General features: G+C 48.7%; 1 protein-coding gene across 2 annotated transcripts in view; it reads left to right on the forward strand.

The window, feature by feature from the left end:
* Positions 1-27123, forward strand: part of SHARPIN (SHANK associated RH domain interactor) — a 1065128-nt gene that overhangs the window by 946077 nt on the left and 91928 nt on the right. For both annotated transcript variants that reach the window (XM_069621811.1, XM_069621812.1), the window contains one exon: positions 21701-21844. In XM_069621811.1, the coding sequence (XP_069477912.1) occupies positions 21701-21844 (144 nt within the window). The remainder of the gene's footprint in view (positions 1-21700; positions 21845-27123) is intronic.

Consider the following 27123-nt stretch of genomic DNA (forward strand, 5'->3'; position numbering starts at 1 on the left):
TACATCGAACTACTTTGATCGATGGATTAGATATGATCACTTTGTGTGCAGAAGCTCTCTGAGATGTCAACGTGCCTTTATGTTTCTCTAAAATAGCGAATAGTGAATGTTCAACGTATAACGTCATGGAACATCCCATCACAATAGTGGTTGCCTTTTCTATGGCGAACGCTGCGGCAGCTAAACTTTGTTCGCATTGGGAAGTGGCCTCTCATTACTGGGTCCAGAATCCCACTGTAATATGCCAGGGGCTTGTAGCCCAACAAAGATTTTTGAGCAACCACTGCCGTCATAACGTTGCCATCTGTGTGCAAAAACAGGTAGAATTCCTCTGCATAATTAGGAATTCCGAGAACTGGAGCTGTACAAATCGCCCTCTTGAGTTCAGCAAACCCCTTTTCCATTGCCTCAGACCATTCAATCTTTTCCTTTGTCACCTGGGCCTTCTTCAGAGCCTGGAGTAAGGGCTTGGTATACAAGCTGTAATCGAAGACCCATGCTCTAACATAATTGCAGAGGCCTAGAAAGTTCTGCATTTGCTTTATCGAGAGTGGCTTAGCTGTGCTCATGATGGCTTCAGCCCTTTCTGGGGTCACCTTTTTACCTTCATGTGAGATTAGCTGGCCTATGTATAGCACCTCTTGTTGTTGACTACTGCAGCTTTTGCTCGTCAACCTTATAACCTTTCTCAGCCAGTATAGTCAATAGCCGAATAGAATCGCGTCTGCATTGTTCTTCCCTGGAGCTGCAGATCAAGATGTCGCCCACATATTGCAAGACGACACTTTCTAATGCAATATAGGACTCTATTGAAAATGAAAGGGGACTCACAGTACCCCTGTGGCAACCTTGTGCTTTTCAGATGCATTTGTTGGAATGTGAATGACGACAGATCTTGAGAGCCACGGTGCAACAGGATTGAGAAAGTCATTTTTCAAGTCAATCACCGTAAAATATTTTGCCTCGGTGGGTATATTACATAGGATTGTAGATGAATTAGGTACTAGAGGGAACTCGGCTTCAACAATATCGTTTAATGCTATTAAATCTTGAATTAAACGCCAAGACCCTCCCTTTGATTTCTTGACAGGATAAATCACTGTATTACATGGTGACTCTGACGTCACCAAGATGCTCTGGTCCATCATGGTGGAAATTGTCTTCGCGATCCCCTCATATGCCTCTCTGGACATGGGGTACTGTTGCACTCTCGGTAAAATTGTCATCAAAGTATTCCGGATGTACCAGCGCCAACATCATTCTCTGGGGCACTTCTCTTTTGATAATTTTTACCCAAATTATGAGACTCTTGCTTCCACTCTTGTCTCTTCGGAGTCTGGTTGTTCTTCAGATTGTCATTGGTGACGTCAGTCACTCGACACCCTTCCTCAATGGTGATAATTGCGTACCATTGTCTGCCTTCATCATTGTAGCCTTCAACCAATGCTACTTTCCCTCGCACTGCTGTGGTATGTATCATCAATGGAAATACTTGTCCCTCCTCTTCATGCATAGGTATTCTTGGTCTGAATAAAAATTAATCGGGGGTTCTCATGGTCCTATCTGCAAGGCCTGGCAAACCTGCCATAAGCACACGCATGCCATATGCAAAAACTTCTGGCTCTAGTGGTATATCTCTCATGGCTATATGCCCTGATCATTTCGCACACGTTTGAATAATGCATTCCTGGTGTGGAGCATACTATGCCCTTGTCCGTAAACGAGATTGTCATGTTCAACTTTGTCATTAAGTCTCGACCCAAAATGTTCACTGGGGTCTGACGTGAATATAGTAAAGGTCATCTTCCACTCTCCTACGGGGACTGGGAGTGCGTCTGTAAAGGGAACTCGACTGTGAGCTCCTGTAAAACCCTGAGTATCTATGGCCTCACCGGACAAGGAAAACTTGCCTTCACGTATGCACGAGCGTGTTGCACCTGTGTCAACTAAGAAGGAATATTCTTTACCCCTTATGACGACATTCACCCTAGGTTCCCTATTAGGGCCTGGTGTCACTGATAGGCTAGGGCACATCAGGGTTCCCAGTGAGCTGTCCTAGTTCATATATAAGTTTGGCCCACTGTACACTTGTGGATTCTCTCCACTCCCTGGGCTGCCTCCCCTTCCGGAGTTTGTGCCCTGAGACGATTGCGGTGGTGCCTGTTGAAATTGCTCTTGAGGCAAATTACCCATGTTTGGGGATTGATCCCCTTGCTGTGCACCGTGCTGCACGCCTGGTGCTTGTTGCTGCACTGTGTGGTTTTGCGTATTGCCCTGTAGTGAGATCGCAGGCGGATTCGCTGTGCCTGCTCCCATTTCATGGCTATTCTGCCACATGTCTTGACTTCTGCACGTGCGTACCAAATGACCTGTCATTCCACACAGCCAACATACTGGCGGTGGTCGGATTATTTGTCCGTTTGACATATCTGGGTTGCCCATTTGCACGTTTTGAAAACCTCCTTGATTACTCTGTAAACCTCCTTGATTACTTTGCCATCTTCTTCATCTAAATCCTCTTCCCCTTGGGTACTGTCCTACGTTACCCTGGTTGTTCTGCTGTGGGTTAGCCACCTGTTGTAAGTTCTGTTCAGCTGGGCTAGTTAGCATGGCTCCTTCGAGAGCATACTTTGATAATTTCTTTTGCACCAGCTTCGCTTCCTCACCCTTTCGTGTTACCTCCTTTTTCTGATTCTTTTCTTGCAACAATCTACAGTAATGTGCGATAGTTAACTGTATTTCAGCCCAAGGTTTAGCCTCAACCCCTACCAATTTCTTGAGCTGTGTCTGCACTGGTTCTGGCAACCCTTGGCATAATATGGGGTAAAAAACCAGTATAGATTTCATCCAAGATTCATGCATTTCAGGCACCCACGCGTCATGGAAATTCTGGATATAAATCAACGGATCGTTTGACTCCTTCATTTTGCGAGTCATAGCTCCCGTATCGAAAGTGTCTGGGTACAGCGCTCGTAGCGCTTTCCATACTGCTGCTCAGCAATTATTAAATGGTGCTCCATTGTGAGCAGTGTGTCCACACATCGTCTGCTCTCTCACCAAGTACGCCGATCAGGAGACCTTTAATGTCCCCTATAGCTAACGTGACACCCCCTGTCATTTTTTCTAACTCATGTATCCACTTCCCGGCTCCCGATGTCAGCATTGGAAGCTTGTTTTTCAGGTTTTCTCAATTCATGTGTGGTCAAGGAATATATTGCTGTCTTGCTCCCCCCTTTTCTAGTAGCGGAAATTGGAATGTGCATCCTTCCTTCTCTTCTCCCATAGCTCTCCTGTCTACCGCTGGGGTAATATTCCCACATCGCCGTCTGCCTGGAAATGTCCTCAACCTATCTACATAGGCGTGTGCTGACACCCCCCTCTGACCATCGGGTGTTCCACCATGCCGGTCCGACTGTGTGGCAGATTATGATGTCCTCGGTTTGGACTCACTTGCATCGTACCCCCTTGTCCCTTGGGAGCCGCTTTTCTTGCTGTTGGACATAGATTGTTCCCAATTCACGAGACTCCTTGCGTCATCATAATTTTTACTGATTTCTAGTCTGTCCAGGGACAGTCTCCTGCTCCCACTACCCCGGGTGATATCCTCAGTGTCATATATCAAATATGTCAAATATTGGGATATGTGTTCTAACCCCATTTCGTCATATATCTTATCAATCGTTTCCCCGATGCTTCTGGTGTTGAAGTCATCTTCAATATTTGCCCTGATCGTGCCTGGTACTGAGTCATACGCAGGGAAGAATTCTTCAATGTCTTCCCATTCTACAACAGGATCGGGTTTTCTAACTTCCCTCTCCAGATACTCGAGGTCGCGTGCCCTCTGTCTACGCTTACGCTCACCGTTGTCATCAAATTCTTTGCGCTTCCTCGCCCCTTCTGACTTTATCTTCTTCCCTTCTCCTTTCATTTCTACGTTCATTTCCCCTTCGAACTTCCTCATCTTTTCGTCTCTTTATCCTTTTTTCACGTATCCTTTGCTCTTCTTCTAAACCTTGCTGTTTCTGTCTGTCGGCATAGACTGCTCTCTGTTTGCAATCGAGCTATTTCTCTTGCTCTTCGCGATATAGCTGTTCACGCCTCAGTCTATACTTCTGTCTTATCCTTTCATCCCTTGCCTCCTTGTCTTTCTCCTTTCTCTGCACTTCATCTAACCTCTCTATAGGTTGTGAGATGCATCAACCCACTCATCCAAGCCCTGCAACATCACTGGGCATTGCTGGCAGCAGAAACCTCAGAATGGCCACTGGGAAGCATGCTGCTCGCTCACAATCACCAGAAAATGTGCAGTGAAAACCTGAAAAACAGGCCACCATCCACCTTTGCCTATCTTATTGAGCACAGGAGACCACTGCCAAAAACCACCATTGGGCTACCCAGAAAGTAGCCTGAAACCACTTGGAAATAGCAATGCTGATTGCCAAAAGAAACTGGGAATCCGTTTTCTTGATTGTCAAAGTGCTAAAATCATGGCTCACAAACCACCCTAAAAGATCCAACCTCTTTGTTGGGTGTTCCACATCATTTACTGCAAGAATCCACATCAATGCAGTATCAGCAAGAATTATATGCTATCAAGCAAAATCCTATTTCAAAGACACTGATGGAAAGACAGCTGTCAAAAATGGGTGTAGTACCGTTGCTCACCTCTATCAGAAGCCAGCATTTTAAAACCATTTTTGTAAAGTTGGACATGGAACCCCAAACTATGCCAAAGAAAGACTTGCTAAGGGGTGGAGACAATGTAAAACTATATTCTGAAATGACTTGATGGAAGCAATTGTTTAATGTAAGTATTAAAAATGTGGGTTATATTGTAAGAAGTGACAATTTGTAGACATTGGTTGCAGAGTTAAAAAGTTTCCCACACTGGGATCAAACAGATTCACACCTTTTCCCTGGACAAAAGAAGCTTCCTTATGCCCTTGGCCAAGAGATTGACAGACTGTGAATAGGAACTAGCCAAGGCACCCTGGCATGTTGCTCTCAGTCAAGACAATGGGGGCTTTGGGATGAATAGGAATATGCTGATTTGGGTGTGACTGGTCAACAACTGCTCTGGGAGAAACAAGACATGTGACCCTCTGAGTCAGCCAGCTCTACGGGCAGAGACAAACCATTGTGGATTCAGCAAGCCCAGCAAATATGTTTTATAAAATTGTGCATAACAAAGTGTACCAAGCTGACAAAAATATGAAACTTTGGGATTCTTAAAATGAAAAATCCACTCACAATTTAAGACTAAGCTGGACGCTGTGTACCCCGGAATTATTAATATTGCAGCTGCAGTGTTGTTGCTATGAACATAAGAATGTACAGTAATATGCCCAGAGGGGATCTGCATGCATGTGTAAAATATGGTGCAGAACCAATGTTGGGAAACCCACCAAAAGTGTGAATAAGTTGTCCTTTTGAACTAAAGCTCTTAGGAAGATCAGAGTTGGACAAGAGTGTACCTTAAGTTCTTTGTGATGTGTATATGTATTATGAAGAAGTTGTGCACCTTGGAAATAGGTTTATGAAAAATTGATTTCTAAGTAAAAGCAAAGGGGAGTTTCTTCCCTAGATTGTAAATGGCAGCATCATGATGACACCTCATGACACGCTGATCCTTTCTCCAGTCAGGGGATAGGAAATCCTCTAACCTATCAAATCCTTAGAGGGTTGGGCATAGAGAATCAGCCTACCCACCCACTTTGGAAACCCATAAATAGAGACTGCTTAGGACAGATAAGACACTCTTTTTTTCCACTACTCACCGATTCCTGCGAAGCACTCTGCCAGACCAGATCCAGACAATATCCAGACAGAGATTCCGGACTCCAGATCTACATCCAGAGACCAAACTCTAGAACCTTGAAGCAGAAAGGCCCAATCCCAAAAGCTGAACCCTTTTCAGCAGGCTTCAGAATCTTTTGCAAACCTGATTCTCACACTCAACAGCCGGGCTGAGCTGTTCTATTCTAGCTAATAACCCTGTGCTAGAACCGAGGTCCAGACCCAGAAAGCAGTGCTGTAATCCAAGACCCGTCAGATCCAGTTCAAGAGGCCGCAGACCTATGTGCAGTGCTGAATGCAGAACCCAGAGGGCCTGTCGGGTGACGAGAGTGAAACCAAACCCCTTGACCAGATCTGTGGTGAGGCCCATTCCACTCCATTCTAAAGCCTAGGAGTGAGTATCTAGTCTAGAACTGTACATAGGCAAACTCTTAGTTTAAAGTAATGCTATTCCATCCATTTCAACCTGTCTAGAACTGCATTATAGAATCTTGTGTCCATCCGGTTGATTTCAAATCTGTAAAGTGCATCTGTCATTTCTGAAATCTTGATTCTATTTCTGAAAAACCTACCTTCACAAAAACCACCGTAACATTTGAACCGCATGTCCTAGCAGCGAAATGTAACTGTCATTTTTAAGCTAAGATCCTAAGCTTTGCAACAAACACAGAACAACATCCCAATTCATTATAGTTTTTCCATAATCGCGATTTACACACACTGAAAAATTGCAGCGAATTGCAATTTGGCTCAATTTCATTTTCTGTCAAAATAGCTGCTCCTTGTTCTTGATTGCTGAGATTCGTTTTCAATTTGATTATTATTAATGAATCATTGCTAGTGTTGACCTGAATCAATTCCAAGTAATTATCACTTATCCTGAATCATCTTTAGTGAATAAAAATCATTTTAGCATATTTTTCACCTTCACTGCAATTATATTCAAAGGTATTTTTGCATGTTTTAAAATCATACCTGTTTCTCTAAACTTGCTGGGGGAACTCGAAGTAAACTGCCATCTTGATTGTATTCCTGAAACCTGTGTGCCCTCATTTCCATCTCTTCATATTGCATAAGGGGGGGAGTGAGTAGTCACAGGGGAAAAAGTGACCATATTATCTTTTGATTGAAATCATATCAAGTTTATTTCTGTGTTGCATTCTTTCCCATTATTGCATTTCCTTGAACCATAAAAGTATTCTCTGCTACCTTATCCTTCCTATTCCTACTCCAAAGTGATTAAAGAGAGTGTTAATGTTGTAATATTACCCATTGCTGATTACTGTTCATATTCATAAGTGTGCTATTCAAATATTATTTTGTTCATAAAAGTGTGATATATATATATATTGTTTAATTCTTCAAATAAACCTTTTAATTTGCAAAACAAACCTACTTCTTGGCTCAGTGAGGTCAGGTGGATTCAAAGAGAGGGGCATTATATAAGGGTTCATCATCCAGATTTAAAGAACTTTGACATAAAAATATATAAATAAGGGCTTTCATTGGGCATCCCAGACTAGGCATGGACTTAGTTGGAGTGCTGCATTGAAGTCACTTACTAGGTCTCACATTGTCACTTCCCTTTACATTGAGTTTCAACAATATCTGTCCTCCCATCCATTCGTCTTTTGCGAATGCTATCTCATCAGTTCTGCTTTCACCTTCTTTCCATTTCTTTCCCTCTCTCTCCTTATCGAGAGATGCACTAATCTGTGCCTGATCCTTCCCTTCATCATCGCGTCTCTCCTTGTCCCTCGGGACTGCGGAGGTAAGAATCTTGTCCTGATCCTTCCCTTGGTTTTCGTCACTACTGTAAGTAGGCGACTCATATGTGGGTTTGCTATACCCTGTGGCTGCTTTAAGCTCCCTTAATGGAGAGAGTCCCTCAGACTTACTTCCCTCGGTTTCTGTTTCAGGCGGGGCAGGTGGCACGGTAGACGTCTCACCCCCCTCCATGCATACATTTAATATCCAGTATGCAGGTGGCTCTTCCTCCTTCGACTCTTCGAACATTTTCCACAGTTCTAGAACAGCGGGGCGTTTCTCTAGTTTTTTTTTCCTCTATACGTGGCATGCAAGTAAGTTGTCATGTGCTGTAAGACGGCTTTAGACCCATTTTGTGGCCACGGCATAAACATCTTGTGGGAGGTACCCTTAACCCATTCGGTGCTATATTTCATAAGCTTGGGTGCATGTTTCGGCAGTTCCTTGCATAAGTGTGCTAATGGTGTAATTTCTTCAATGCTTAAATCTGTTCTACTTTCCTCTTAAACACCACTTTTCAATGCTTCCACGCAATTTTAACACTTTCAATATATGAGCGAGCACCAAACACTGCAAGCTCCAATCTGATCCTTTCCCGTAAAAACTTTTTATCACCAATTTACTAAAGAACATCAATCCATGTGCGATTCCCTCTCAACTATAGAATTGCATAAAAACCCTATTTGATTTCAACCAATACAAGACAACATTTCTTACATGTGACATACAACATAACATGTATGACAGACTAGACAGACACCAGCTGGATACGAATATCGCTGCCTCTAATTTGTACCCAGACATGGAATTTAAACAAACTCCATTTACGACGTCTTTAAACGTGGTAATAGCCTAGTCGTCCCCTATTTTGTGGGCTCTGAGTTCACGTTTCTTCTGAGCGCTATATTAAAGCGCAGGAACAAGGCAAATCCTGTCTCTTCGCAGGTGTCCGCCCTGGAATCCTCTCTCTTCTCGGGTGTCTACCCCTGTATTCACTTATTTATTCAATTATTCTCGAGTCATTATCCCCTTGTGTATATATATACAGTCTTCTCTACTTCTGACTGTTTTGTTTTCTTCACCTCCCTCCGTTACCTTTTACCTTACTTGTTCTAATGCCTATGACATTTGTCAAAACATTCAATTTTTGTTTCACTCCCGCTCGCATGGTTCCTCTCCGGATCCTCGGGATCACTGCCTCCATTACCGCCTCGTTTAGTCTTTCGTCTGCTCTGCTGCCCGTAGGAACAGAAGGGTTTATATTTATAAAACGGGTTCCTTCAGACCGACTGCAGATTTTGGGAGATTTATACTATCATTTTCCACGGGAAGCTTCACAGTCTACTCGGCCAAATGGCGAAAGACTTGTGATATTGCCGAAGACCTAGAGTTACTTCGTGTCGACGGTCAATAGGTGTCTAATTTTAATCAATAATTGATGGTCAAAACCATCCTCTGCTACCAAGTGTACAAGAGGGCGGAGTGGCCTCTGATGGGCCCATGGGATCAGAGCTCACCCTCGAGTACTTTAAGACGAGATAGCTGCACCTTGATGTGGATGGGGTACAGGATTCTCTTACTCCAACACCAATCAATAAGGACAACTCATATGGTTTGGCAAAGGGAAGTCCGTTTAATGACAAGTATAAAAAACGGGGAAACATTAGGAAATCATCAGTGATGCGATCGCACGTCTCGCTTCAACTTCCACAATCTTCATTCAAACAGCAATTTTTATAGGCAATATTCGTCATCATTGACGTGTAACACTCAAAAGTTTGTCATGCAAGTCTATTGGTTGGAAAAGGTAAGTTAAGTATAGGTACCATAACTGTATGTGGTAACGGAGTGTGAGTATTGGATAACTCTTATCGGGTGGGCGTCTACGGCCATCCCTCTACATCACTCGTGCTAGACGTCACTACAAGTACGAAGTCTCATTGGTTCTACTAGCTGTAGGACCCTAGATTACTTGGTCCATTGTGATTGGGTCGGTTACACCCCTAGGCATAAATCTCCACTTAAATTAGCAGCCTGCAGAATGGTTACCCAGATGCGGCATGCCCAAAGATTCACCCTGCCTCCCTTCAATCAGTACTTTAGGGCTATGTGTCAGTTAGTTGGCTGAGGACGGCCTCGAAACTGTAGCTTCTTATCAGGAAAAGTTATGGCATCCTCTTGGCTTGGGTGACAACAGAAATTGGTACCTCATCGCGCTTGGCTGATCACATGTCAGTACACTGTGAAGCTGCTTCATTTTCCATCTATTTGCATATTTTATTCTCTCTTCGGCCTCGCCACCTGCCTGGGCCTCCTTATCTCGACCTTCACGGGCAGGCTGCTATTCTCTTAAGTTTCGATTCTTTGGAGTTGCCGCTCTCCTCCCTTCCTTGGAGTGACCTCGAATTCCCAGGCATGAGCTGCTTCTTGCTAAATTTCTATTCCGCTCTTTCGTCTGGCTTTGTGCTGATATATGAATCCTGGCCTGTTAGGACCCTACCATCCTGGGCTTAATTCTTCTTTCATGTAAAGTGGACTGCGCTTTTAGAATGTGCTTCATAGGGGTAGCTATATATGTATATGTGTATATATATATATATATATATATATATATATATATTTCTGAGGCTTGTGGAATCTGCTTAGATCACATGCTGTGCATAGGCCGACATCTAGTGGAAGCTGCAGAGTATTACAGTTTGTTTTTCGAAACTCGAAAATGGGCGTCGACACAGGCGTGCCAGTAATACTATCCCTAGTGTGACGTCCACTGTACCCAAGATCCCTCACGCGTCTAGGATCCTCAGATTGTTTTTTTCCGCCATACTGGTCGGAAGCATCTTGCGGAGTCCCCTGGCCTTAGCCATACTTTTGCTAATAATTGAAATTTATAATTCTTTATTGACATCCTTCCCCACCCCAACGTCGACCCTCGACGACGACTGGAGAAGACATCGACCGTCGGCTGCTGCACGACAGATCTGGGCCTCGGAAGGCCGCTGGCCTCGGCCCAGGCCTGGTAGGCCGCTGGCCTCGGCCCGGGCCTGGTAGGCCGCTGGCCTCGGCCCTGCAAGTAGGGAGAGTGGGGGGTGGTACATACTCTTCACTCTTGGTATATAGGTACACTTATATATTCCCTACACTTACCAGCCCGCTGCCTCAAGGTGTGTATGGAGGGTACCCCTTTCCAATTCTGCCCCAAGTGCAACCGCAAATACCCTTGGGTCGACAGGCACGCCACGTGCAATCTCTGCTTGCCGAGGGACCACCCCGAAGCGAACTGCAGAGCGTGTAGTAGGTTTAAACCTAAGACACTTAAGGACCGTTCAACAAAGCGTTGGGCCCACCACGCCAGGCAGGCGGCCATGGCAGCGGAGGGCGCCTTCAGCGATGGCAACGACGCCGTACTTTCGGACGGCGAGGGCATTACGGCGTCGAAAGACAGCCGAGCGCAGGTCCCCGACCTTGGAAGGTCGTCCGGCAGGGCGGCTATGGGGAAGACCCCCAGCGACGCAAGCGCTACACACCCTACACACACTAAGCACACTAAGTCCAACCGAACCTCGACGGCGTCGACTTCTCGGAAAGAGGCACAGATAGAACGGTCCGACTCGGTGTCCTCTGGGCGCTCTCGATCAAGATCGCCTCATGACGCAAGGCAATCATCCACTCTTGCCAACAGTGCCTCGCTCCCTAGACTAACGGAAGTTCGATCGTCGGAGGACGAAGACGACTTCCACCCCCAGGCCGCGCTCCAAGAGACGGAGCCCGCAGTTAACACCAGCGAGGCCCCACGCTCGAAAAACACAGATACCTCTCCCGATCCTCGACGCCAGGCGTCGAAAGTCTCCGGGGCCTCCAAGGGACAGGGAAAACATTTTTCCACGCACGGGAGGGGGGGAAACAGCGGAAAGCACATTCTTCCACTCCTGTAAGACCATCCTTCCCCCCTAAGCAGACAGACAAATACAAGTCTACTGAGAGATCAACATCCAGCAAGGGTACCCTTGATAAGTCCCCTAAATTGCCTACTAAAGTCATCCCCTGTTCCAAAGAATGGTCCAGTGAAGACATAGACAGGGTCATGTCAAGGATGTCTTCCTTGGCTGATTTTTACGACAAGAATCCAGAGCATTTCCTCTCGTATGACCCTCAGGGGGCCACACCCTCAGGTTCCACTGATCCTATCCCCCTAAGTAAAAAGGCCCGGTTCGAAAGACCTGAACCCTTCGAGGTGCAGCCTTACTCTACTCCATACTCTACTCCACACCCCAGGTACCAAGGAGAGCCTTTCCCTGAGGGGAACCAGGAGTTTGAAATTATGGAGGAACAAACCGGGACGGAATACTATGCGGATGATGAGGACCAGGAGGAGGGAGAAGATGAGCAGGAAATTTACAGAGTAGATTCCCCGGTAGAGAACGAAGCCCCAGTTACCGACTCGCCAGTCGATAACCAGCCCCTCCTTAATGAGGTTCTCGCTCGCGCGGCAGAACATTTTCACATCGACACCCACGGTGTACAGGAGGAAAGGGACTTCGCAGAAGAGTTGGTGGGAGAGAGGAGGCCGATCGCTCAGACCATCCCTATCCTTAAATCCATCCAACGAAGAATAGATCCGTCCCTGGTGAACCCAAACCTCACCAGAGCAGTCAACCCCAGGGTCGAAAAACTTTTCCGGGCAGCCCAGTCTGACCCTCTCTATATAAGAGGACATCTTAAACCAGACTCCCTAGTTGTTACCAACACTCGGAAGAGGGCTGGAACACCCTTATCTTCGTCAGAAGCTCCTCCCGACAAGGAGAGCAAGAAACTTTACGGGTTTGGCAGGAAGGTAGCCTCAACGTCCGCCTACCAAGCAAGGATTGCTAACTCCACCACCCTGTTGGCCAGCTACAACTGCCATCAATGGGAAGAGGTCGCGGCACTCATAGCCTCTGCTCCTGAACCGTTAAAGGGCCAATTGGCTCGGATCTCGGCAGAAGGGAGAGCCGTGTCTGGTTGCATATTGAAAGCAACCTTCGACGCCGCGGACAACGCAGGGAGATTGATAGCAGAAGGTACTGTTATGAAAAGACATGCGTGGTTACGGCAGTCGGGGTTCAAAACAGAAACTCAGGCTTCATTAATAGACAAGCCGGTGGAACCCGATCTATTGTTTGGGAAAGCGGTCGAAGACGCACTGAAAAACGCCAAGGACGAATACGAAACACTGAAATCCCTTGGCCAACTAACCAACAAACCCCCTAACCAGAGGGGGAACAGTAATTTTCGTCGCCCACGTGGCCAAAATTCACAAAGAGGCAACTATGCCCAGGGACAGGGCACACAGTGGAACAACAGCCAGCAGTCTACCCAAGGTTACGGCAGGGGTAACCAAAGAGGTCGTGGGAGAGGCAGAGGCAGCCCCAACAAGGGAGGTGGCACGCCTCCACCAAAGCAGTGACGCTCAGTTCAGGGTCCCTTCTCACGCAACCCCAGTAGGGGGACGCATTTCCAACTTCACCCAGGCTTGGGAAGGGATCACCTCAGACAGATGGGTGCTGTCAACAGTGTCCACAGGATATTGTATAGAATTACTGCAGCGTCCCCGGAACCATCCTCCACGACAAAAAGTACACTCCTTAGAACATCAGAAGATCCTTCTCGAGGAGATCGCCATTCTGCTAGAAAAGGACGCGATAGAACTCGTCCCAGGACACCAGGTAAACAAGGGTATCTATTCAACTTACTTCCTTGTGCCAAAGAAAGATTTGACAATGCGCCCAGTATTGGATTTACGGCCTGCCAACAGGTATGTCAAGCCCCAAAAATTCCGTATGACCACGCTACAAGAGGTAATCCCCCTCCTAAAAAAGGGGGATTACATGGCAACCTTGGATATGAAAGATGCTTATTTTCATATTTCCATGCTCCCGGCGCACAGAAAGTACTTGCGCTTCAAGGTGGACAGTCGCCACTACCAATTCAAGGTACTGCCCTTCGGGATAGCCTCAGCACGAAGGGTATTCACCAAGGTACTGGCGGTGGCAACTGCACACCTACGCAGGGAGGCAATTCCAGTGTACCCTTATCTGGACGACTGGCTCATAACAGGGGAAACCCCAGGAATTTGCAGGACAAACATTCAAAGGACTATCGACCTCCTCCACAAATTAGGCTTCTCAATCAACGAGAAGAAGTCAAGCTTGGTGCCAAGCACCTCAAAACAGTTCCTAGGAGCAATTCTAGATACTCAGAAAGGGTTGACCTTCCCTTCGGAAGAGAGAATTCGGAATATACTACTGCAAATTCCACATTATCAGTCCGGTCAACAAATAACGGTACGCAAAGCAATGCGGTTACTGGGCATGATGGCGTCATGCATTTACCTGGTCCCCCACGCGCGACTGCGCATGCGTCCCATGAAGGAATGGTTGGCGAAACAGTGGTCTCAGGCAAGTGGTCAGTGGGACGATCTAGTGGTCGTTTCGCCAACACTTGTACAGAGCCTACACTGGTGGACAAGAGAGAATCTCGCAAGGGGAAAACCCTTTTACGATCCCGAAGTACAGGCAGTGGTGACTACAGATGCATGCCTGACTGGGTGGGGAGCTCACCATCTCCACCACACAACTCAGGGTCTCTGGTCTCACTCAGTAGCCAAGAACCACATCAACCTGCTAGAGCTTCTGGCAGTATTCCGAGTGCTTCGGGCGTTCGAGCCCCATCTACTAAACTTGTCGGTGCAGATCCGGACGGACAGCACGACAGCCATGTTCTATCTGAACAAGCAAGGAGGGACTCGTTCGCCAAATCTGTCCAAGCTTGCCCAGAAAATCTGGATATGGGCACTCAGACGGAACATCTTCCTGTCATCGCAACATGTTCCAGGGGAGCTCAATTCCCTAGCGGATGCTCTAAGCAGAGACTCCCTCCCAGAAGAACACGAATGGGTCCTTCACAGAGAGATCGTAGAAGATCTCTTCTCTCAGTGGGGTTTCCCTACTATAGACTTATTCGCCACAAGCGAAAACAAACAATGCCCAGGATTTGCATCCAGGTTCCCCCAGCCAGACTCCCAAGGGAACGCCCTGTGGATGAACTGGTCAGGGATGTTTGCGTACGCTTTTCCACCAACTCCTCTCATCAGGAAGGTGGTGTACAAGATGAACAAGGAATCGATGACGCTCATCCTAGTTGCTCCCATGTGGGCGAGACAACCATGGTTTCCACACCTACGCAGGATGGCGGTGTGCGAGCCCATCAAACTTCCAGCTTGGTACAACCTACTGTCCCAGCAACAAGGTCAAACAGTGCACCAGCAACCCAACTCAATGAACCTGGCAGCATGGCTCCTGAGGTCATAGAGTTTGGACATCTCAATTTACCACAGAGGTGTATGAACATCCTAAAATAATCCAGGAAACCAAACACAAGGCACTGTTACTTTGACAAGTGGAAGAGATTTGTTATTTGGTGCCAGAATAAACAAATCAACCCTGTTGATTGCACTCCTTCCAACGTTGTGTCATACATGCTCCACCTGCTGGATGCAGGATTGGTTTTTAACTCTCTGAAAGTACACCTGGCAGCCCTCTCGGCTTACACCACATCCCATAACAAGGTGTCGTGGTGGAAAGTACCAGTAGTTAAAGCCTTCATGGAAGGAGTAAAGAGACTTCACCCTCCTATTTCTAACCCACCGCCAGGATAGGACCTTAATGTGGTGCTAGCTAAGCTCATGGGCCCCCCTTTCGAACCGATGCATAAAAGTAGTCTCAAACACCTGACTTATAAAACGGCCTTCTTAGTAGCCATTACCTCTATAAGAAGGGTCAGTGAAATTCAGGCTCTGTCAGTGCAGGATCCTTTCTTTACTATCCACAAAGACAAACTGGTTTTACGCAAACACCCTAGGTTCTCACCTAAATTTATATCAAAGTTCCATGTAAACCAGTCCATCGAGCTTCCGGCTTTCTTCCAGAACCCGCAAAGCTCGGCTGAGGTGAAACTACACACCCTAGATGTGCGTAGGGCGGTCCTCTACTATGTAAATAAAACCAGACCGCTAAGGAAAACAGATCAACTGTTTGTCTCCGTAGCTACAGGCAGAGAGGGAGATCGCGTCTCTAAAGGCGCTATCTCGAAGTGGATTATCAACTGTATACAGCTGTGTTACTCTCTTTCTGAAAAAACTCTGCCTTTTACGCCAAGGGCCCACTCTACTAGAGGCATTGGGGCCACTCTGGCTTTCATTGCAAATGTTCCCCTCGACACCATTTGCAAAGCAGCGACTTGGAGCTCTATTCACACTTTTACTCAGCATTACTGCATTGACACTCATTCCAAGACAGATACACAAGTGGGACAAGCGGTTCTAAGACACCTGTTTGCTCATGGCCCTTCTCACATCCCACCTCCTTCTTCTGGTACTGCTCGCTAATCTATGCACAGCATGTGATCTAAGCAGATTCCACAAGCCTCAGAAGGGATACATTACTCACCGTAATCGTATTTCTGATGCTTGTATCTGCTTAGATTCACATGCGACCCACCCTTCCTCCCCTCCGAGAGAAGGCGCATGATTGCTTGCAGTCTTACCTTTCTGTCTATCTGCTTGGATTATCTGTACTCACGCTACTCCTCATGCTTCCTCATGTCAGAAAAAATACAATCTGAGGATCCTAGACGCGTGAGGGATCTTGGGTAAAGTGGACGTCACACTAGGGATAGTATTACTGGCACGCCTGTGTCGACGCCCATTTTCGAGTTTCGAAAAACAAACTGTAATACTCCGCAGCTTCCACTAGATGTCGGCCTATGCACAGCATGTGAATCTAAGCAGATACAAGCATCAGAAATACGATTACGGTGAGTAATGTATCCCATATATAGTTGGCGCTTGCCGCTCTATTCTTCTACTAAGCATAGCAAGCCGTACTGTTTTCTTAGCTTCTTGCGTTACAAGCCTATGTACAGGCATTAGCTGGTTGCATACTTTCATCCTGCTGCACAGTTACGTTTCTTTATATTTCGACATTGTTTCTTCTTCTATGTCTGTAATAACTTTATCCATGGTGTTTCGTCTTAGTGTGTCATCTTTTGGTTGTTGTTTCGTTTATCTGTACTTCTGTCCGCACCCTGGTGACGTCACCATTCACCTTCGATTAAGGCCCTTTGGGACAGTCTGAAAGTAGTCTTCATGTCGTGTCAGCTGTTTGTACGGTTGTCTCAATGGGTACCGTGCTGCCCATTGTTGTCTGGTTATTGGCACTTCAACAGGTATTTCTCTTCTGATGGGCACTGGGCAGAGCCCTAGTGTGGCTCTCTGTTGGTTTATTTGCTCCTCATACATCACATATCTCTGCGAGTATGTTCCTGCTATTTCAAAATTGGTGGCTGGACTGCAGGCCATATCTGGGACCTCCTCTACACTCCCCCCTGACCCCTCTGGTCGGTTCATCGACCACTTCTGCTTCCTCCTTTGTATTCACCTTGCTTGGTTCTTCTGTATTCATTTCTTCTTCATCTTCTGGGTTTGTACATGATGGTGCGAAGGAGTGTCTCTTTGGAGTCCACATTTTTATCACTCCTTTCAAACTTCCTGCTGTTTTTACATGTTCGTCTTTGTTCCAGGTCATTAGCTGGCATTGTCCATTGTGGGCTACAATAAATCAATTTTCCTTCATACTTTCTTTGTTTCCTGGGATACACAAATTGTGTTCCTTCTGGCGCATATTCGCTGGCCGTCACAAAGTTTCTTATTTCTTCATCAGTCAGGTGTCTGGGCTTCCATCCTTCATCCCTATGGCTTTCTTCGCAGTTTTCTGGTTGTGAGATCATTATCTTGATAACACAAAATCCTAGTAGTATCAGAAGCAGGGCTCCCAGAAACTTGGATATGTCTGCCATCCTTTGTGGGACCCATGAGAATAGTGTTCCAAACCAGCTGTCATCATCAACTTCGTCGGTTTCATCAATCTGGTTCTGTAGCTTTGTTAGCATCTCTATGGCTTCTGTTAAGGTTCCATTTTCTTCATCATGGGAAGGTATAAATGTGCAACATGATTCTCCGATTTTTGCACAAACTCCTCCATACATCGCTGTGATCATGTCAAGCACATATCTGTTCTGTAGTCTCATCAGTCGGATTGCTCTTGACTCTTCCTTGATTGCGTTGAATCCCTTTGTCGAGTTGATGGTTTGCAGTAATTCCCATCTGGTGATTTGCAACCACTTAGTATTTGCTCCAACCTGGAATCTTGGCATGATGATCGTTGTGAACACAGATGAGTTGAGGCTGAAGAGCCTGTGCTCATATGGGATTGCATGGAATGCTTCTTCTGATTTGGCAGAAATGTAATTCTCTCTTTTCTTTCGGGATACCAGCTCCATAGTTCTCCTTTTCCTCAGGTGAGCATCTGCTTTCGGGAAATTGTCACTATTCAGGTCACTTTTCGGGATCACTAGTGCAGGAACGTGGACGTTCACTATTGTGCATATGCCTCCCCAGTTTTTCGGCAGTCTTATGTATGCTTTGGATCCACACGCCCAATAATGATCCATAATTGCAGCGGTTCCTTGAGTCATTCCTGGATCTTCAAAGATTCATCCACAGTTCTGATTCTCTCCCATCTTCCTTGTGCCATTGTTCCTGAAGCGCAATTTTGGGTTTTCCAGTGGCACTATCTGCAGGGGTCCTCCTCTGTCTTCAACCCATGTCAGTAATCTTGTGAGTTTCCACCATAAAGGTTTGCACAACCTCGGTGAGTTCTCTATTGCTTCCTTATATGCTCCAAAGACCATCCATGCTCGGAAGATCACCACTCCTTCTTCCCATCAGTCTGGTGAAAGCAATGTTCCCCAAATCTGCATTTGGCTTCTGTTCTTCCAATGTTTTGCCTCTTCTTGAGTTTTCCCTTGGACATTCAGCATTGGGTTCACTTCCCATCTGATTGCTGCTCCTTTTACCCCTGGCTTCTCGTACCTGATCACATGATTCCTAGTATGGGCTCTGTTTCTTGTTTTAATGTCCTGTATATAATCATCTTCATCTGGGGTAATTTGTCTCGGTTGCCCATATCAATGAGGCATCCCTCCCCATAAATTGCCCTCTCGTGTTGCACATTGCTACGCGTGAAAGACAGTGTGCTTTTGGGACATCAATTTCTACGGCTACGAAGATCTTGGATTTCCCCATGCTGTACGGTAGGAGTGCACAAACGAAGCATCCTCCTTCTGATTTCCTTCTACTAACTTCTTTCATGTGCTGGTACGAAATGTTGTTTCCTAGATGTGCTGTGCTGTCCAGGTAGTCGTTAAGTTCACTGTTATCTTCATGCTGGCCCCTCTTGATCCTTAGTGCTTTCCTGTAGTTTGCTATAACTACATCTCTAAACGCATCTGTGTAGCTTTTCCTTGCTGGAGGACTCTCAGGCATGCTGGTCGACGACGCAGGTTTCTTTATCTGCATCGATGTGGTAGGTGGAGGTTTTGCAATTCTCTCCTTCTCTTCTAGCATTATTTTCCTGTCCTCTATAAGTGCCTTTATTAGCCACCAGCCTGTCACAGGCCCAGTGTATGGCTGCATTGTGGTCCTGGTACTTGTTCCTTGTGTTGGAACCTGTGTGATAGTCTCTGCATTTTATTTTTCAGTTCCTCATGCCATTTCTTCCCTCTAGCTATAAACGGGAATAAATGATATATCAACATTTGTGTCTTTGCAGTGAATTCTCCTACAGCTGCTTCTGTCTTTTTAATGGCTTGTGTTAAGTCTTTTTGGTTTCTCTCATTATTTTCTGGGGCTAACTGTTCAGTAGGCAGTCTCATGCTCTCGATTGCCTTCGCTTGAGGTCCTGTGGCCATTGACATGTGCCATGGTTCGTGTGCATTCAGTGTGTGGGTGCGTGTAGTTGTCAGTGCCATGTTTTCATTCGTACTGTGCTGCCCATGGTGGTCTGGTTATTGGCACTTCAATAGGTATTTCTCTTCTGATGGGCACTGGGCAGAGCCCCAGTGTGGCTCTCTGTTGGTTTATTTGCTCCTCATACGTCACATATCTCAGTGAGTATGTTCCTGGTATTTCAAAATGGGTGGCTGGAGTGCAGGCCATATCTGGGACCTCCTCTACAGAGTGATCACTAAGGCATGTTTAAGTGAGTCCGGGATCACTCCCGTGGTGAAAGAGTTATTAACTGCTGACGTGATATGATTAGATCCGCAGACGTCTCCTGCAGGAGAACGAGTCGTATGGCGTCTGTAGGGGATGCAGATGTAAGCTTTTGGATTGTAGAAAGAACTTTTCTATTACAGAAAAGGGGGGAAAGTTGACGAACACCCTCCCGTAGAGGGGGGTATCGGCAAAACTGGGGCGGGAGCAATTGCTGCAGCCTCATTCATATTATCTCGAATGGTGGTTATTTTACAGAGAAAGAAAGTGGAAATGGAGTCACAGAGCTCTTGCGACAGAGAACTGCATCTTGGGCTAATTTTGGCACAGAGCGAGATTGCACCAGGTCAAATAAGGCCTTAGGTTTGTTAATAACAATGCTCAGACTTGCCAATGACCCTTCTGTGCAACTGTGACACCAATCACAGTTGCTCTAATTGGTGTCTGAGACCCTTATGCATCCCCGGGCCCCTGGCCACTCACACCCGCTCTCCAGCTTCTGTCTACTGCAGCACGTGCTTTGTCACTCATCTCCGCCCTGGAGACTTGCACGTTTCCACCCGACACAGCTCCTGGCCGCATAGCACTTACCATACATTGCACTTCATCTGTGGCTCACCCTCAAACGCGGACACCCCAGCACCTACCCCAGTGCCCTCTCCCTTGCTGCACTTGCACGTTCTGAATACTCACAAGGCCTAGTAGCTTCATCCGTTCCTCCCCCCACTGTATTATATTGTTTGTTTTATTACTTATATTGCGCACCAGACCCAAGGGTATCAGAGCGCACAGCAAAAGGTTATATGTCATCAGAATCACATACATCTTAATTACACAACCGGCATCTTATTACATCTTACATCTTACATCTTAAATACGCAGCGTAACTGAGCAAGTACATATATACAAAAAGGGTACGGATAGGACAAGTGTGGAAATGGTCAGGATAGGTGCAGGTCAGGCAAATTACATGTCACCGTTTTTAAGCCAAGTTATAAAGTTCTGGCGGAATACCTGGTAAGATTGATCCGCTCGCAAAGGGGAGCGTAGTGAGTTCTATAATAGAGCCGCATTGACCTGAAAGCTACGTCCCCCAACTCTCGAGAGTTTAAATCTTGGGACTACAAGGCTATTGGTACTAGATGATCTAGTTTGTCTAGTAGGAGTGAGCTTGGCAAGTCTCTCTGAGAGATAGCAGTGTGCAGTGTTGTTTAGGCATTTGTAGGTAAGTGATGCTACTTTTAACTGCATTTTTTCATAAGTTGTGTATTTGTATTTATATTGTGTGTTTTGAATTGTACTTCAATCCCATGTTCCCTCCTTATTGCCTTGTGGGCGCTTTGAGACTGAATTTATTTGCTGTATAAGCACCTGAAAAGCAGACAATAAAATAAATGAAATAAAATATTCACAATTGGGGGGATATGGATATTTGAGATGCCAACATTGTCACTCCCTTTGAAATACCCTGCATCTTTGTGTCCCAGCCCATGCCTCTACTAAGAGGGTAAAATCATGTGGACATGTTGGCTGATCCAAGGGAGCCGTATGGCGTATTTTGAAGGGCGCTCCAACTGCATGATCTCGAGCTCAGTATTTGAAGACAGCAGACACTGGGTGCATGGTATCCAGCCTCTTCAGAACCTTGCCCACCGTGAATCGTATTTGGTCAGGATTGTCCTGTGGCTGTACTAGATTTTTTTGTACACCTTCCCATATCGGCTCTTTGGAAAGGGTTCATTCATATAACTGTTGGTCTCCTTGAGAGGGAAGAGCCCTGGGATGTTTGAAGTGCCCTGAGAGCATTGCAAGTGTGCTGCCATCTTGTTTTTGGTATAGTACTGTAGGACATGGGCCAATAAGAGATGTGACCGAGCAGAATGTGTGCAATGTTTTATAGGTCCGTTTATATGTAACTGCTTTGTGATATTTATAGAGTCCAGCTAGTAATATATTCCAAACCCAGTATTGCTTTTCCATTGGTAGAGGCTGGTGCAGATGGGCGAGGCCATGCACTGTCCACTGTGTAAAATTATCGTCCAGAAGAAAGATGGCTGCGATTGGATCCGCTGCACCGTCTGTCAAACGGAGATTTGTTGGGTCACCAAAGGGGCGCGCTGGGGACCTGCGGTAAGCACCTTCTCTCAGTTTTTGTATCTGCTTTTATAAGCTTTCATCAGAACAGTTCCACTGCAGTTCAGTTAACCCAAAATACATAGAGTAAATTCCGAAATTTTGCTTGTGGTTATTGAGCAAATATTCAACAAACTAAAGGTAGGGAACCCCTACAAGGGCATCTGGGGTAATATCAATATTTGCTAAACAAGTGTGATGCCCTATGGACTGAAACCTCAATAAATGTGTTCCAAAGATAGCATGATGAGGGCCGGGAACTGTGTTCTTACTTATTAAAAAAATATCATTTTATTCTATTGCATTTTCATAAAACATGTAAATACATCATCTCTAAACATACTTATTATATGTAGAAAGAATTTGTAAGACATAAACATTCTTTCTACCATTCCTTTTTTCATAAGTGGACTTAAGGAATTTGACAACCATAAATGCGATTTGCACATACTTTTTTTCTAAATTTATTTTTGTTGAAAAAAGGAATGGTTGTTTTACTTGTGTTTTTGAGAAATGTTTACATAAAAATGCCTTTTGCACAAACAATGTTTTCTAAAAAATGCAACTGTTGAAAAAAGAATTGGTGTCTTATTATATGTAGAAAGAATTTGTATGTTTATAGATGAAGTATTTACATGTTTTATGAAATTTCAATAAAATAAAATGATATCTTTTTTTTAATAAGAACAGTCTGCGGCCCTCCTCATGCTATCTTTGGAATACATTTATTGAGGTTACCTACCTGGCAAGCTATTACCCTATCTCTATCACTTCTTTCCTGGGCTAACTCCTGGAAAATCTGGCCATCCCCCAACTTACTCTACACACTAAGAGGCCGATTCATGGAATAATTAGCGCGGCGCAAGTGGGCAAAAACGTGCGAATCGCAGTGGAATAGCGAAAATCGCAGTGCTAGTGCGAAAATCGCACGAAAAGCAGCGCACGTCGATTCATGGAAGGCCGTGTGCGAGAAAACCAGCGGATGTGCGATAAAAAAGTGCGCGGCGCACGTTGGTGCACGTTGGCGCACAGGCCATCTAACAGCGTGCGCCAGGTCACAGCGAAAATCGCACAGGCCACAGCGAAATTCGCACATAGCACGGCGCACGCAACAAAAGTAGGCGGAACACGGGCGTAACACTCGGAATGGGGAACAACTTGCCAAAACGTGGGCGTCACGGGGGAAGTACAGGGCACAAGTGCGCGGAACGCCCACACGCTCGCCTACAACACGTATTCATGGAATAGAATAGGGGAAAAAAAGCGCACGCTCAAACCAGCGCACAGGCACAAACACGACCGCCACAAGAAAGGAGGCGGTAGCGTCTCTGCGGCTGTAAGAAATGTGCGCCAAAAGGTGCGCCAACAAATAGCACCTATATACTGCCATGATGAATGTCCCATACTGTGGCCCTCCAGGAAAAATGACGTGCAAAGGGTTGCCCACAAACACGGACACCCGCTGACAAAAAATACATGTGCATGTATACCGGGGTGCGCGGGAAGTGTCACACGCGATTTGCAGGGTATGTGCATCACAGGGGTTTGCGTGAAGTTATTCACGCGATCGGGCCTGGGGGAGCGGGCTACGTGTATTTCAGGGGTTCGCGTGAACTTCCTCACGCGATCGGGCCTGGGGGAGCGGGCTACGTGTATTACAGGGGTTCGCGTGAAGTTCCTCACGCGATCAGGCCTGGGGGAGCGGGCTACGTGTATTTCAGGGGTTCGCGTGAAGTTCCTTACGCGATCGGGCCTGGGGGAGCGGGCTACGTGTATTACAGGGGTTCGCGTGAAGTTCCTCACGCGATCGGGCCTGGGGGAGCGTGCTACGTGTATTTCAGGGGTTCGCGTGAAGTTTCACACGCGATCGGGCCTGGGGGAGCGGGCTACGTGTATTACAAGGGTTCGCGTGAAGTTCCTCACGCGATCGGGCCTGGGGGAGCGGGCTACGTGTATTACAGGGGTGCGCGGGAAGTTCCACACGCGAATAGCCTGGGCGCGTGAATTTGAGGGATGCGCGGGAAGTTCCACGCGCGAATAGCCTGGGCGCGTGTATTTCAGGGGTGCGCGGGGAGTTCCACACGCGAATAGCCTGGGCGCGTGTATTTCAGGGGTGCGCGGGGAGTTCCACACGCGAATAGCCTGGGCGCGTGTATTTCAGGGGTGCGCGGGAAGTTCCACACGCGAATAGCCTGGGCGCGTGTATTTCAGGGGTGCGCGGGAAGTTCCACACGCGAATAGCCTGGGCGCGTGTATTTCAGGGGTGCGCGGGAAGTTCCACACGCGAATAGCCTGGGCGCGTGTATTTCAGGGGTGCGCGGGAAGTTTTACACGCGAATAGCCTGGGCGCGTGTATTTCAGGGGTGCGCGGGAAGTTTTACACGCGAATAGCCTGGGCGCGTGTATTTCAGGGGTGCGCGGGAAGTTTTACACGCGAATAGCCTGGGCGCGTGTATTTCAGGGGTGCGCGGGAAGTTTTACACGCGAATAGCCTGGGCGCGTGTATTTCAGGGGTGCGCGGGAAGTTGTACACGCGATTTCTGCACGGTACGTGTATTTCAGGGGTGCCGGGGAGTCCCACATGTGATTTGACAGTGTGGGTCCTCCCAGGTGTACCCTGTACACCCTCCACGGCCCCTGCAGGCAGCCCACACCACAGGGGACTACCCTGCATCCCTGGTCATGTCCCGCAGGCAGCCCACCCAACATGGGCATGCCCCCCAGCAAAGGCACATGTCTCCTTGAACTAATGAACACCAACTCATGTCCCCTTGCACCCCCACCCCCCAGCACTGTGGGGCACCTGCCAGCAGGCCCCCACCCATGTCCAACTCATGTCTCCCACCACCCCCCAGCCACCAGGGTCACCCTCCACCAGGCCCCCACCCATGTCCCCTATCACCCCCACCCCCCAGCCACCAGGGGCACCCTCCACCAGGCCCCCACTCATGTCACCCACCACCCCCACCCCCCAGCCACCAGGGTCACCCTCCACCAGGCCCCCACTCATGTCTCCCACCACCCCCACACCCCAGCAGTGCAGGGGCACCCTCCACCAGGCCCCACTCATGTCTACCACCACCCCCACACCCCCAGCCACCAGGGGCACCCTCCACCAGGCCCCCACTCATGTCACCCACCACCCCCACCCCCCAGCCACCAGGGTCACCCTCCACCAGGCCCCCACTCATGTCTCCCACCACCCCCACACCCCAGCAGTGCAGGGGCACCCTCCACCAGGCCCCCACTCATGTCTCCCACCACCCCCACACCCCAGCAGTGCAGGGGCACCCTCCACCAGGCCCCCACTCATGTCTCCCACCACCCCCACACCCCAGCAGTGCAGGGGCACCCTCCACCAGGCACCCACTCATGTCTCCCACCACCCCCACACCCCAGCAGTGCAGGGTCATCCTCCACCAGGCCCCCACTCATGTCTCCCACCACCCCCACACCCCAGCAGTGCAGGGGCAGCCTCCACCAGGCCCCCACTCATGTCACCCACCACCCCCACCCCCCAGCCACCAGGGGCACCCTCCACCAGGCCCCCACTCATGTCTCCCACCACCCCCACACCCCAGCCACCAGGGGCACCCTCCACCAGGCCCCCACTCATGTCTCCCACCACCCCCACACCCCAGCAGTGCAGGGGCACCCTCCACCAGGCCCCCACTCATGTCTCCCACCACCCCCACACCCCAGCAGTGCAGGGGCACCCTCCACCAGGCCCCCACTCATGTCTCCCACCAACCCCACACCCCAGCAGTGCAGGGTCACCCTCCACCAGGCCCCCACCCATGTCTCCCACCACCCCCACACCCCAGCCACCAGGGGCACCCTCCTCCAGGCCCCCACTCATGTCTCCCACCACCCCCACACCCCAGCAGTGCAGGGGCAGCCTCCACCAGGCCCCCACTCATGTCACCCACCACCCCCCAGCGACCAGGGGCACCCTCCACCAGGCCCCCACTCATGTCTACCACCACCCCCACACCCCAGCAGTGCAGGGGCACCCTCCACCAGGCCCCCACTCATGTCTCCCACCACCCCCACACCCCAGCAGTGCAGGGGCAGCCTCCACCAGGCCCCCACTCATGTCTCCCACCACCCCCACACCCCAGCCACCAGGGGCACCCTCCACCAGGCCCCCACTCATGTCTCCCACCACCCCCACACCCCAGCAGTGCAGGGGCACCCTCCACCAGGCCCCCACTCATGTCTCCCACCACCCCCACACCCCAGCAGTGCAGGGGCACCCTCCACCAGGCCCCCACTCATGTCTCCCACCACCCCCACACCCCAGCAGTGCAGGGGCAGCCTCCACCAGGCCCCCACTCATGTCTCCCACCACCCCCACACCCCAGCCACCAGGGGCACCCTCCACCAGGCCCCCACTCATGTCTCCCACCACCCCCACACCCCAGCAGTGCAGGGGCACCCTCCACCAGGCCCCCACTCATGTCTCCCACCACCCCCACACCCCAGCAGTGCATGGGCACCCTCCACCAGGCCCCCACTCATGTCTCCCACCACCCCCACACCCCAGCAGTGCAGGGGCACCCTCCACCAGGCCCCCACTCATGTCTACCACCACCCCCACACCCCAGCGGTGCAGGGGCACCCTCCACCAGGCCCCCACCCATGTCTCCCACCACCCCCACACCCCAGCCACCAGGGGCACCCTCCACCAGGCCCCCACTCATGTCTCCCACCACCCCCACACCCCAGCAGTGCAGGGGCAGCCTCCACCAGGCCCCCACTCATGTCACCCACCACCCCCACCCCCCAGCGACCAGGGGCACCCTCCACCAGGCCCCCACTCATGTCTCCCACCACCCCCACACTCCAGCAGTGCAGGGGCAGCCTCCACCAAGCCCCCACTCATGTCAGCCACCACCCCCACCCCCCAGCGACCAGGGGCACCCTCCACCAGGCCCCCACTCATGTCTCCCACCACCCCCACACCCCAGCAGTGCAGGGGCCCCCTCCACCAGGCCCCCACTCATGTCTCCCACCACCCCCACACCCCAGCAGTGCAGGGGCAGCCTCCACCAGGCACCCACACATGTCCCCCTGCCCCCAGGTCCTGACGATACTCAATCATGGCAGTAATGGGCAGCATACCCAGCACAAACACCCAGGCAAGGATTGCATCCACCCACATAGTGAATGCAATTACATGATACAACCCCAATGGCAAGTCTGTAAATGAACACATGTCCGTCACACACACATACACAATGGGTGCAAGTCAATGTCAAAACCCATATCATGAC

Source organism: Ambystoma mexicanum, chromosome 5q (assembly GCF_040938575.1).
Source record: "Ambystoma mexicanum isolate Mex_15411 chromosome 5q, UKY_AmexF1_1, whole genome shotgun sequence".
NCBI classification, from domain to species: Eukaryota; Metazoa; Chordata; class Amphibia; order Caudata; family Ambystomatidae; genus Ambystoma; species Ambystoma mexicanum.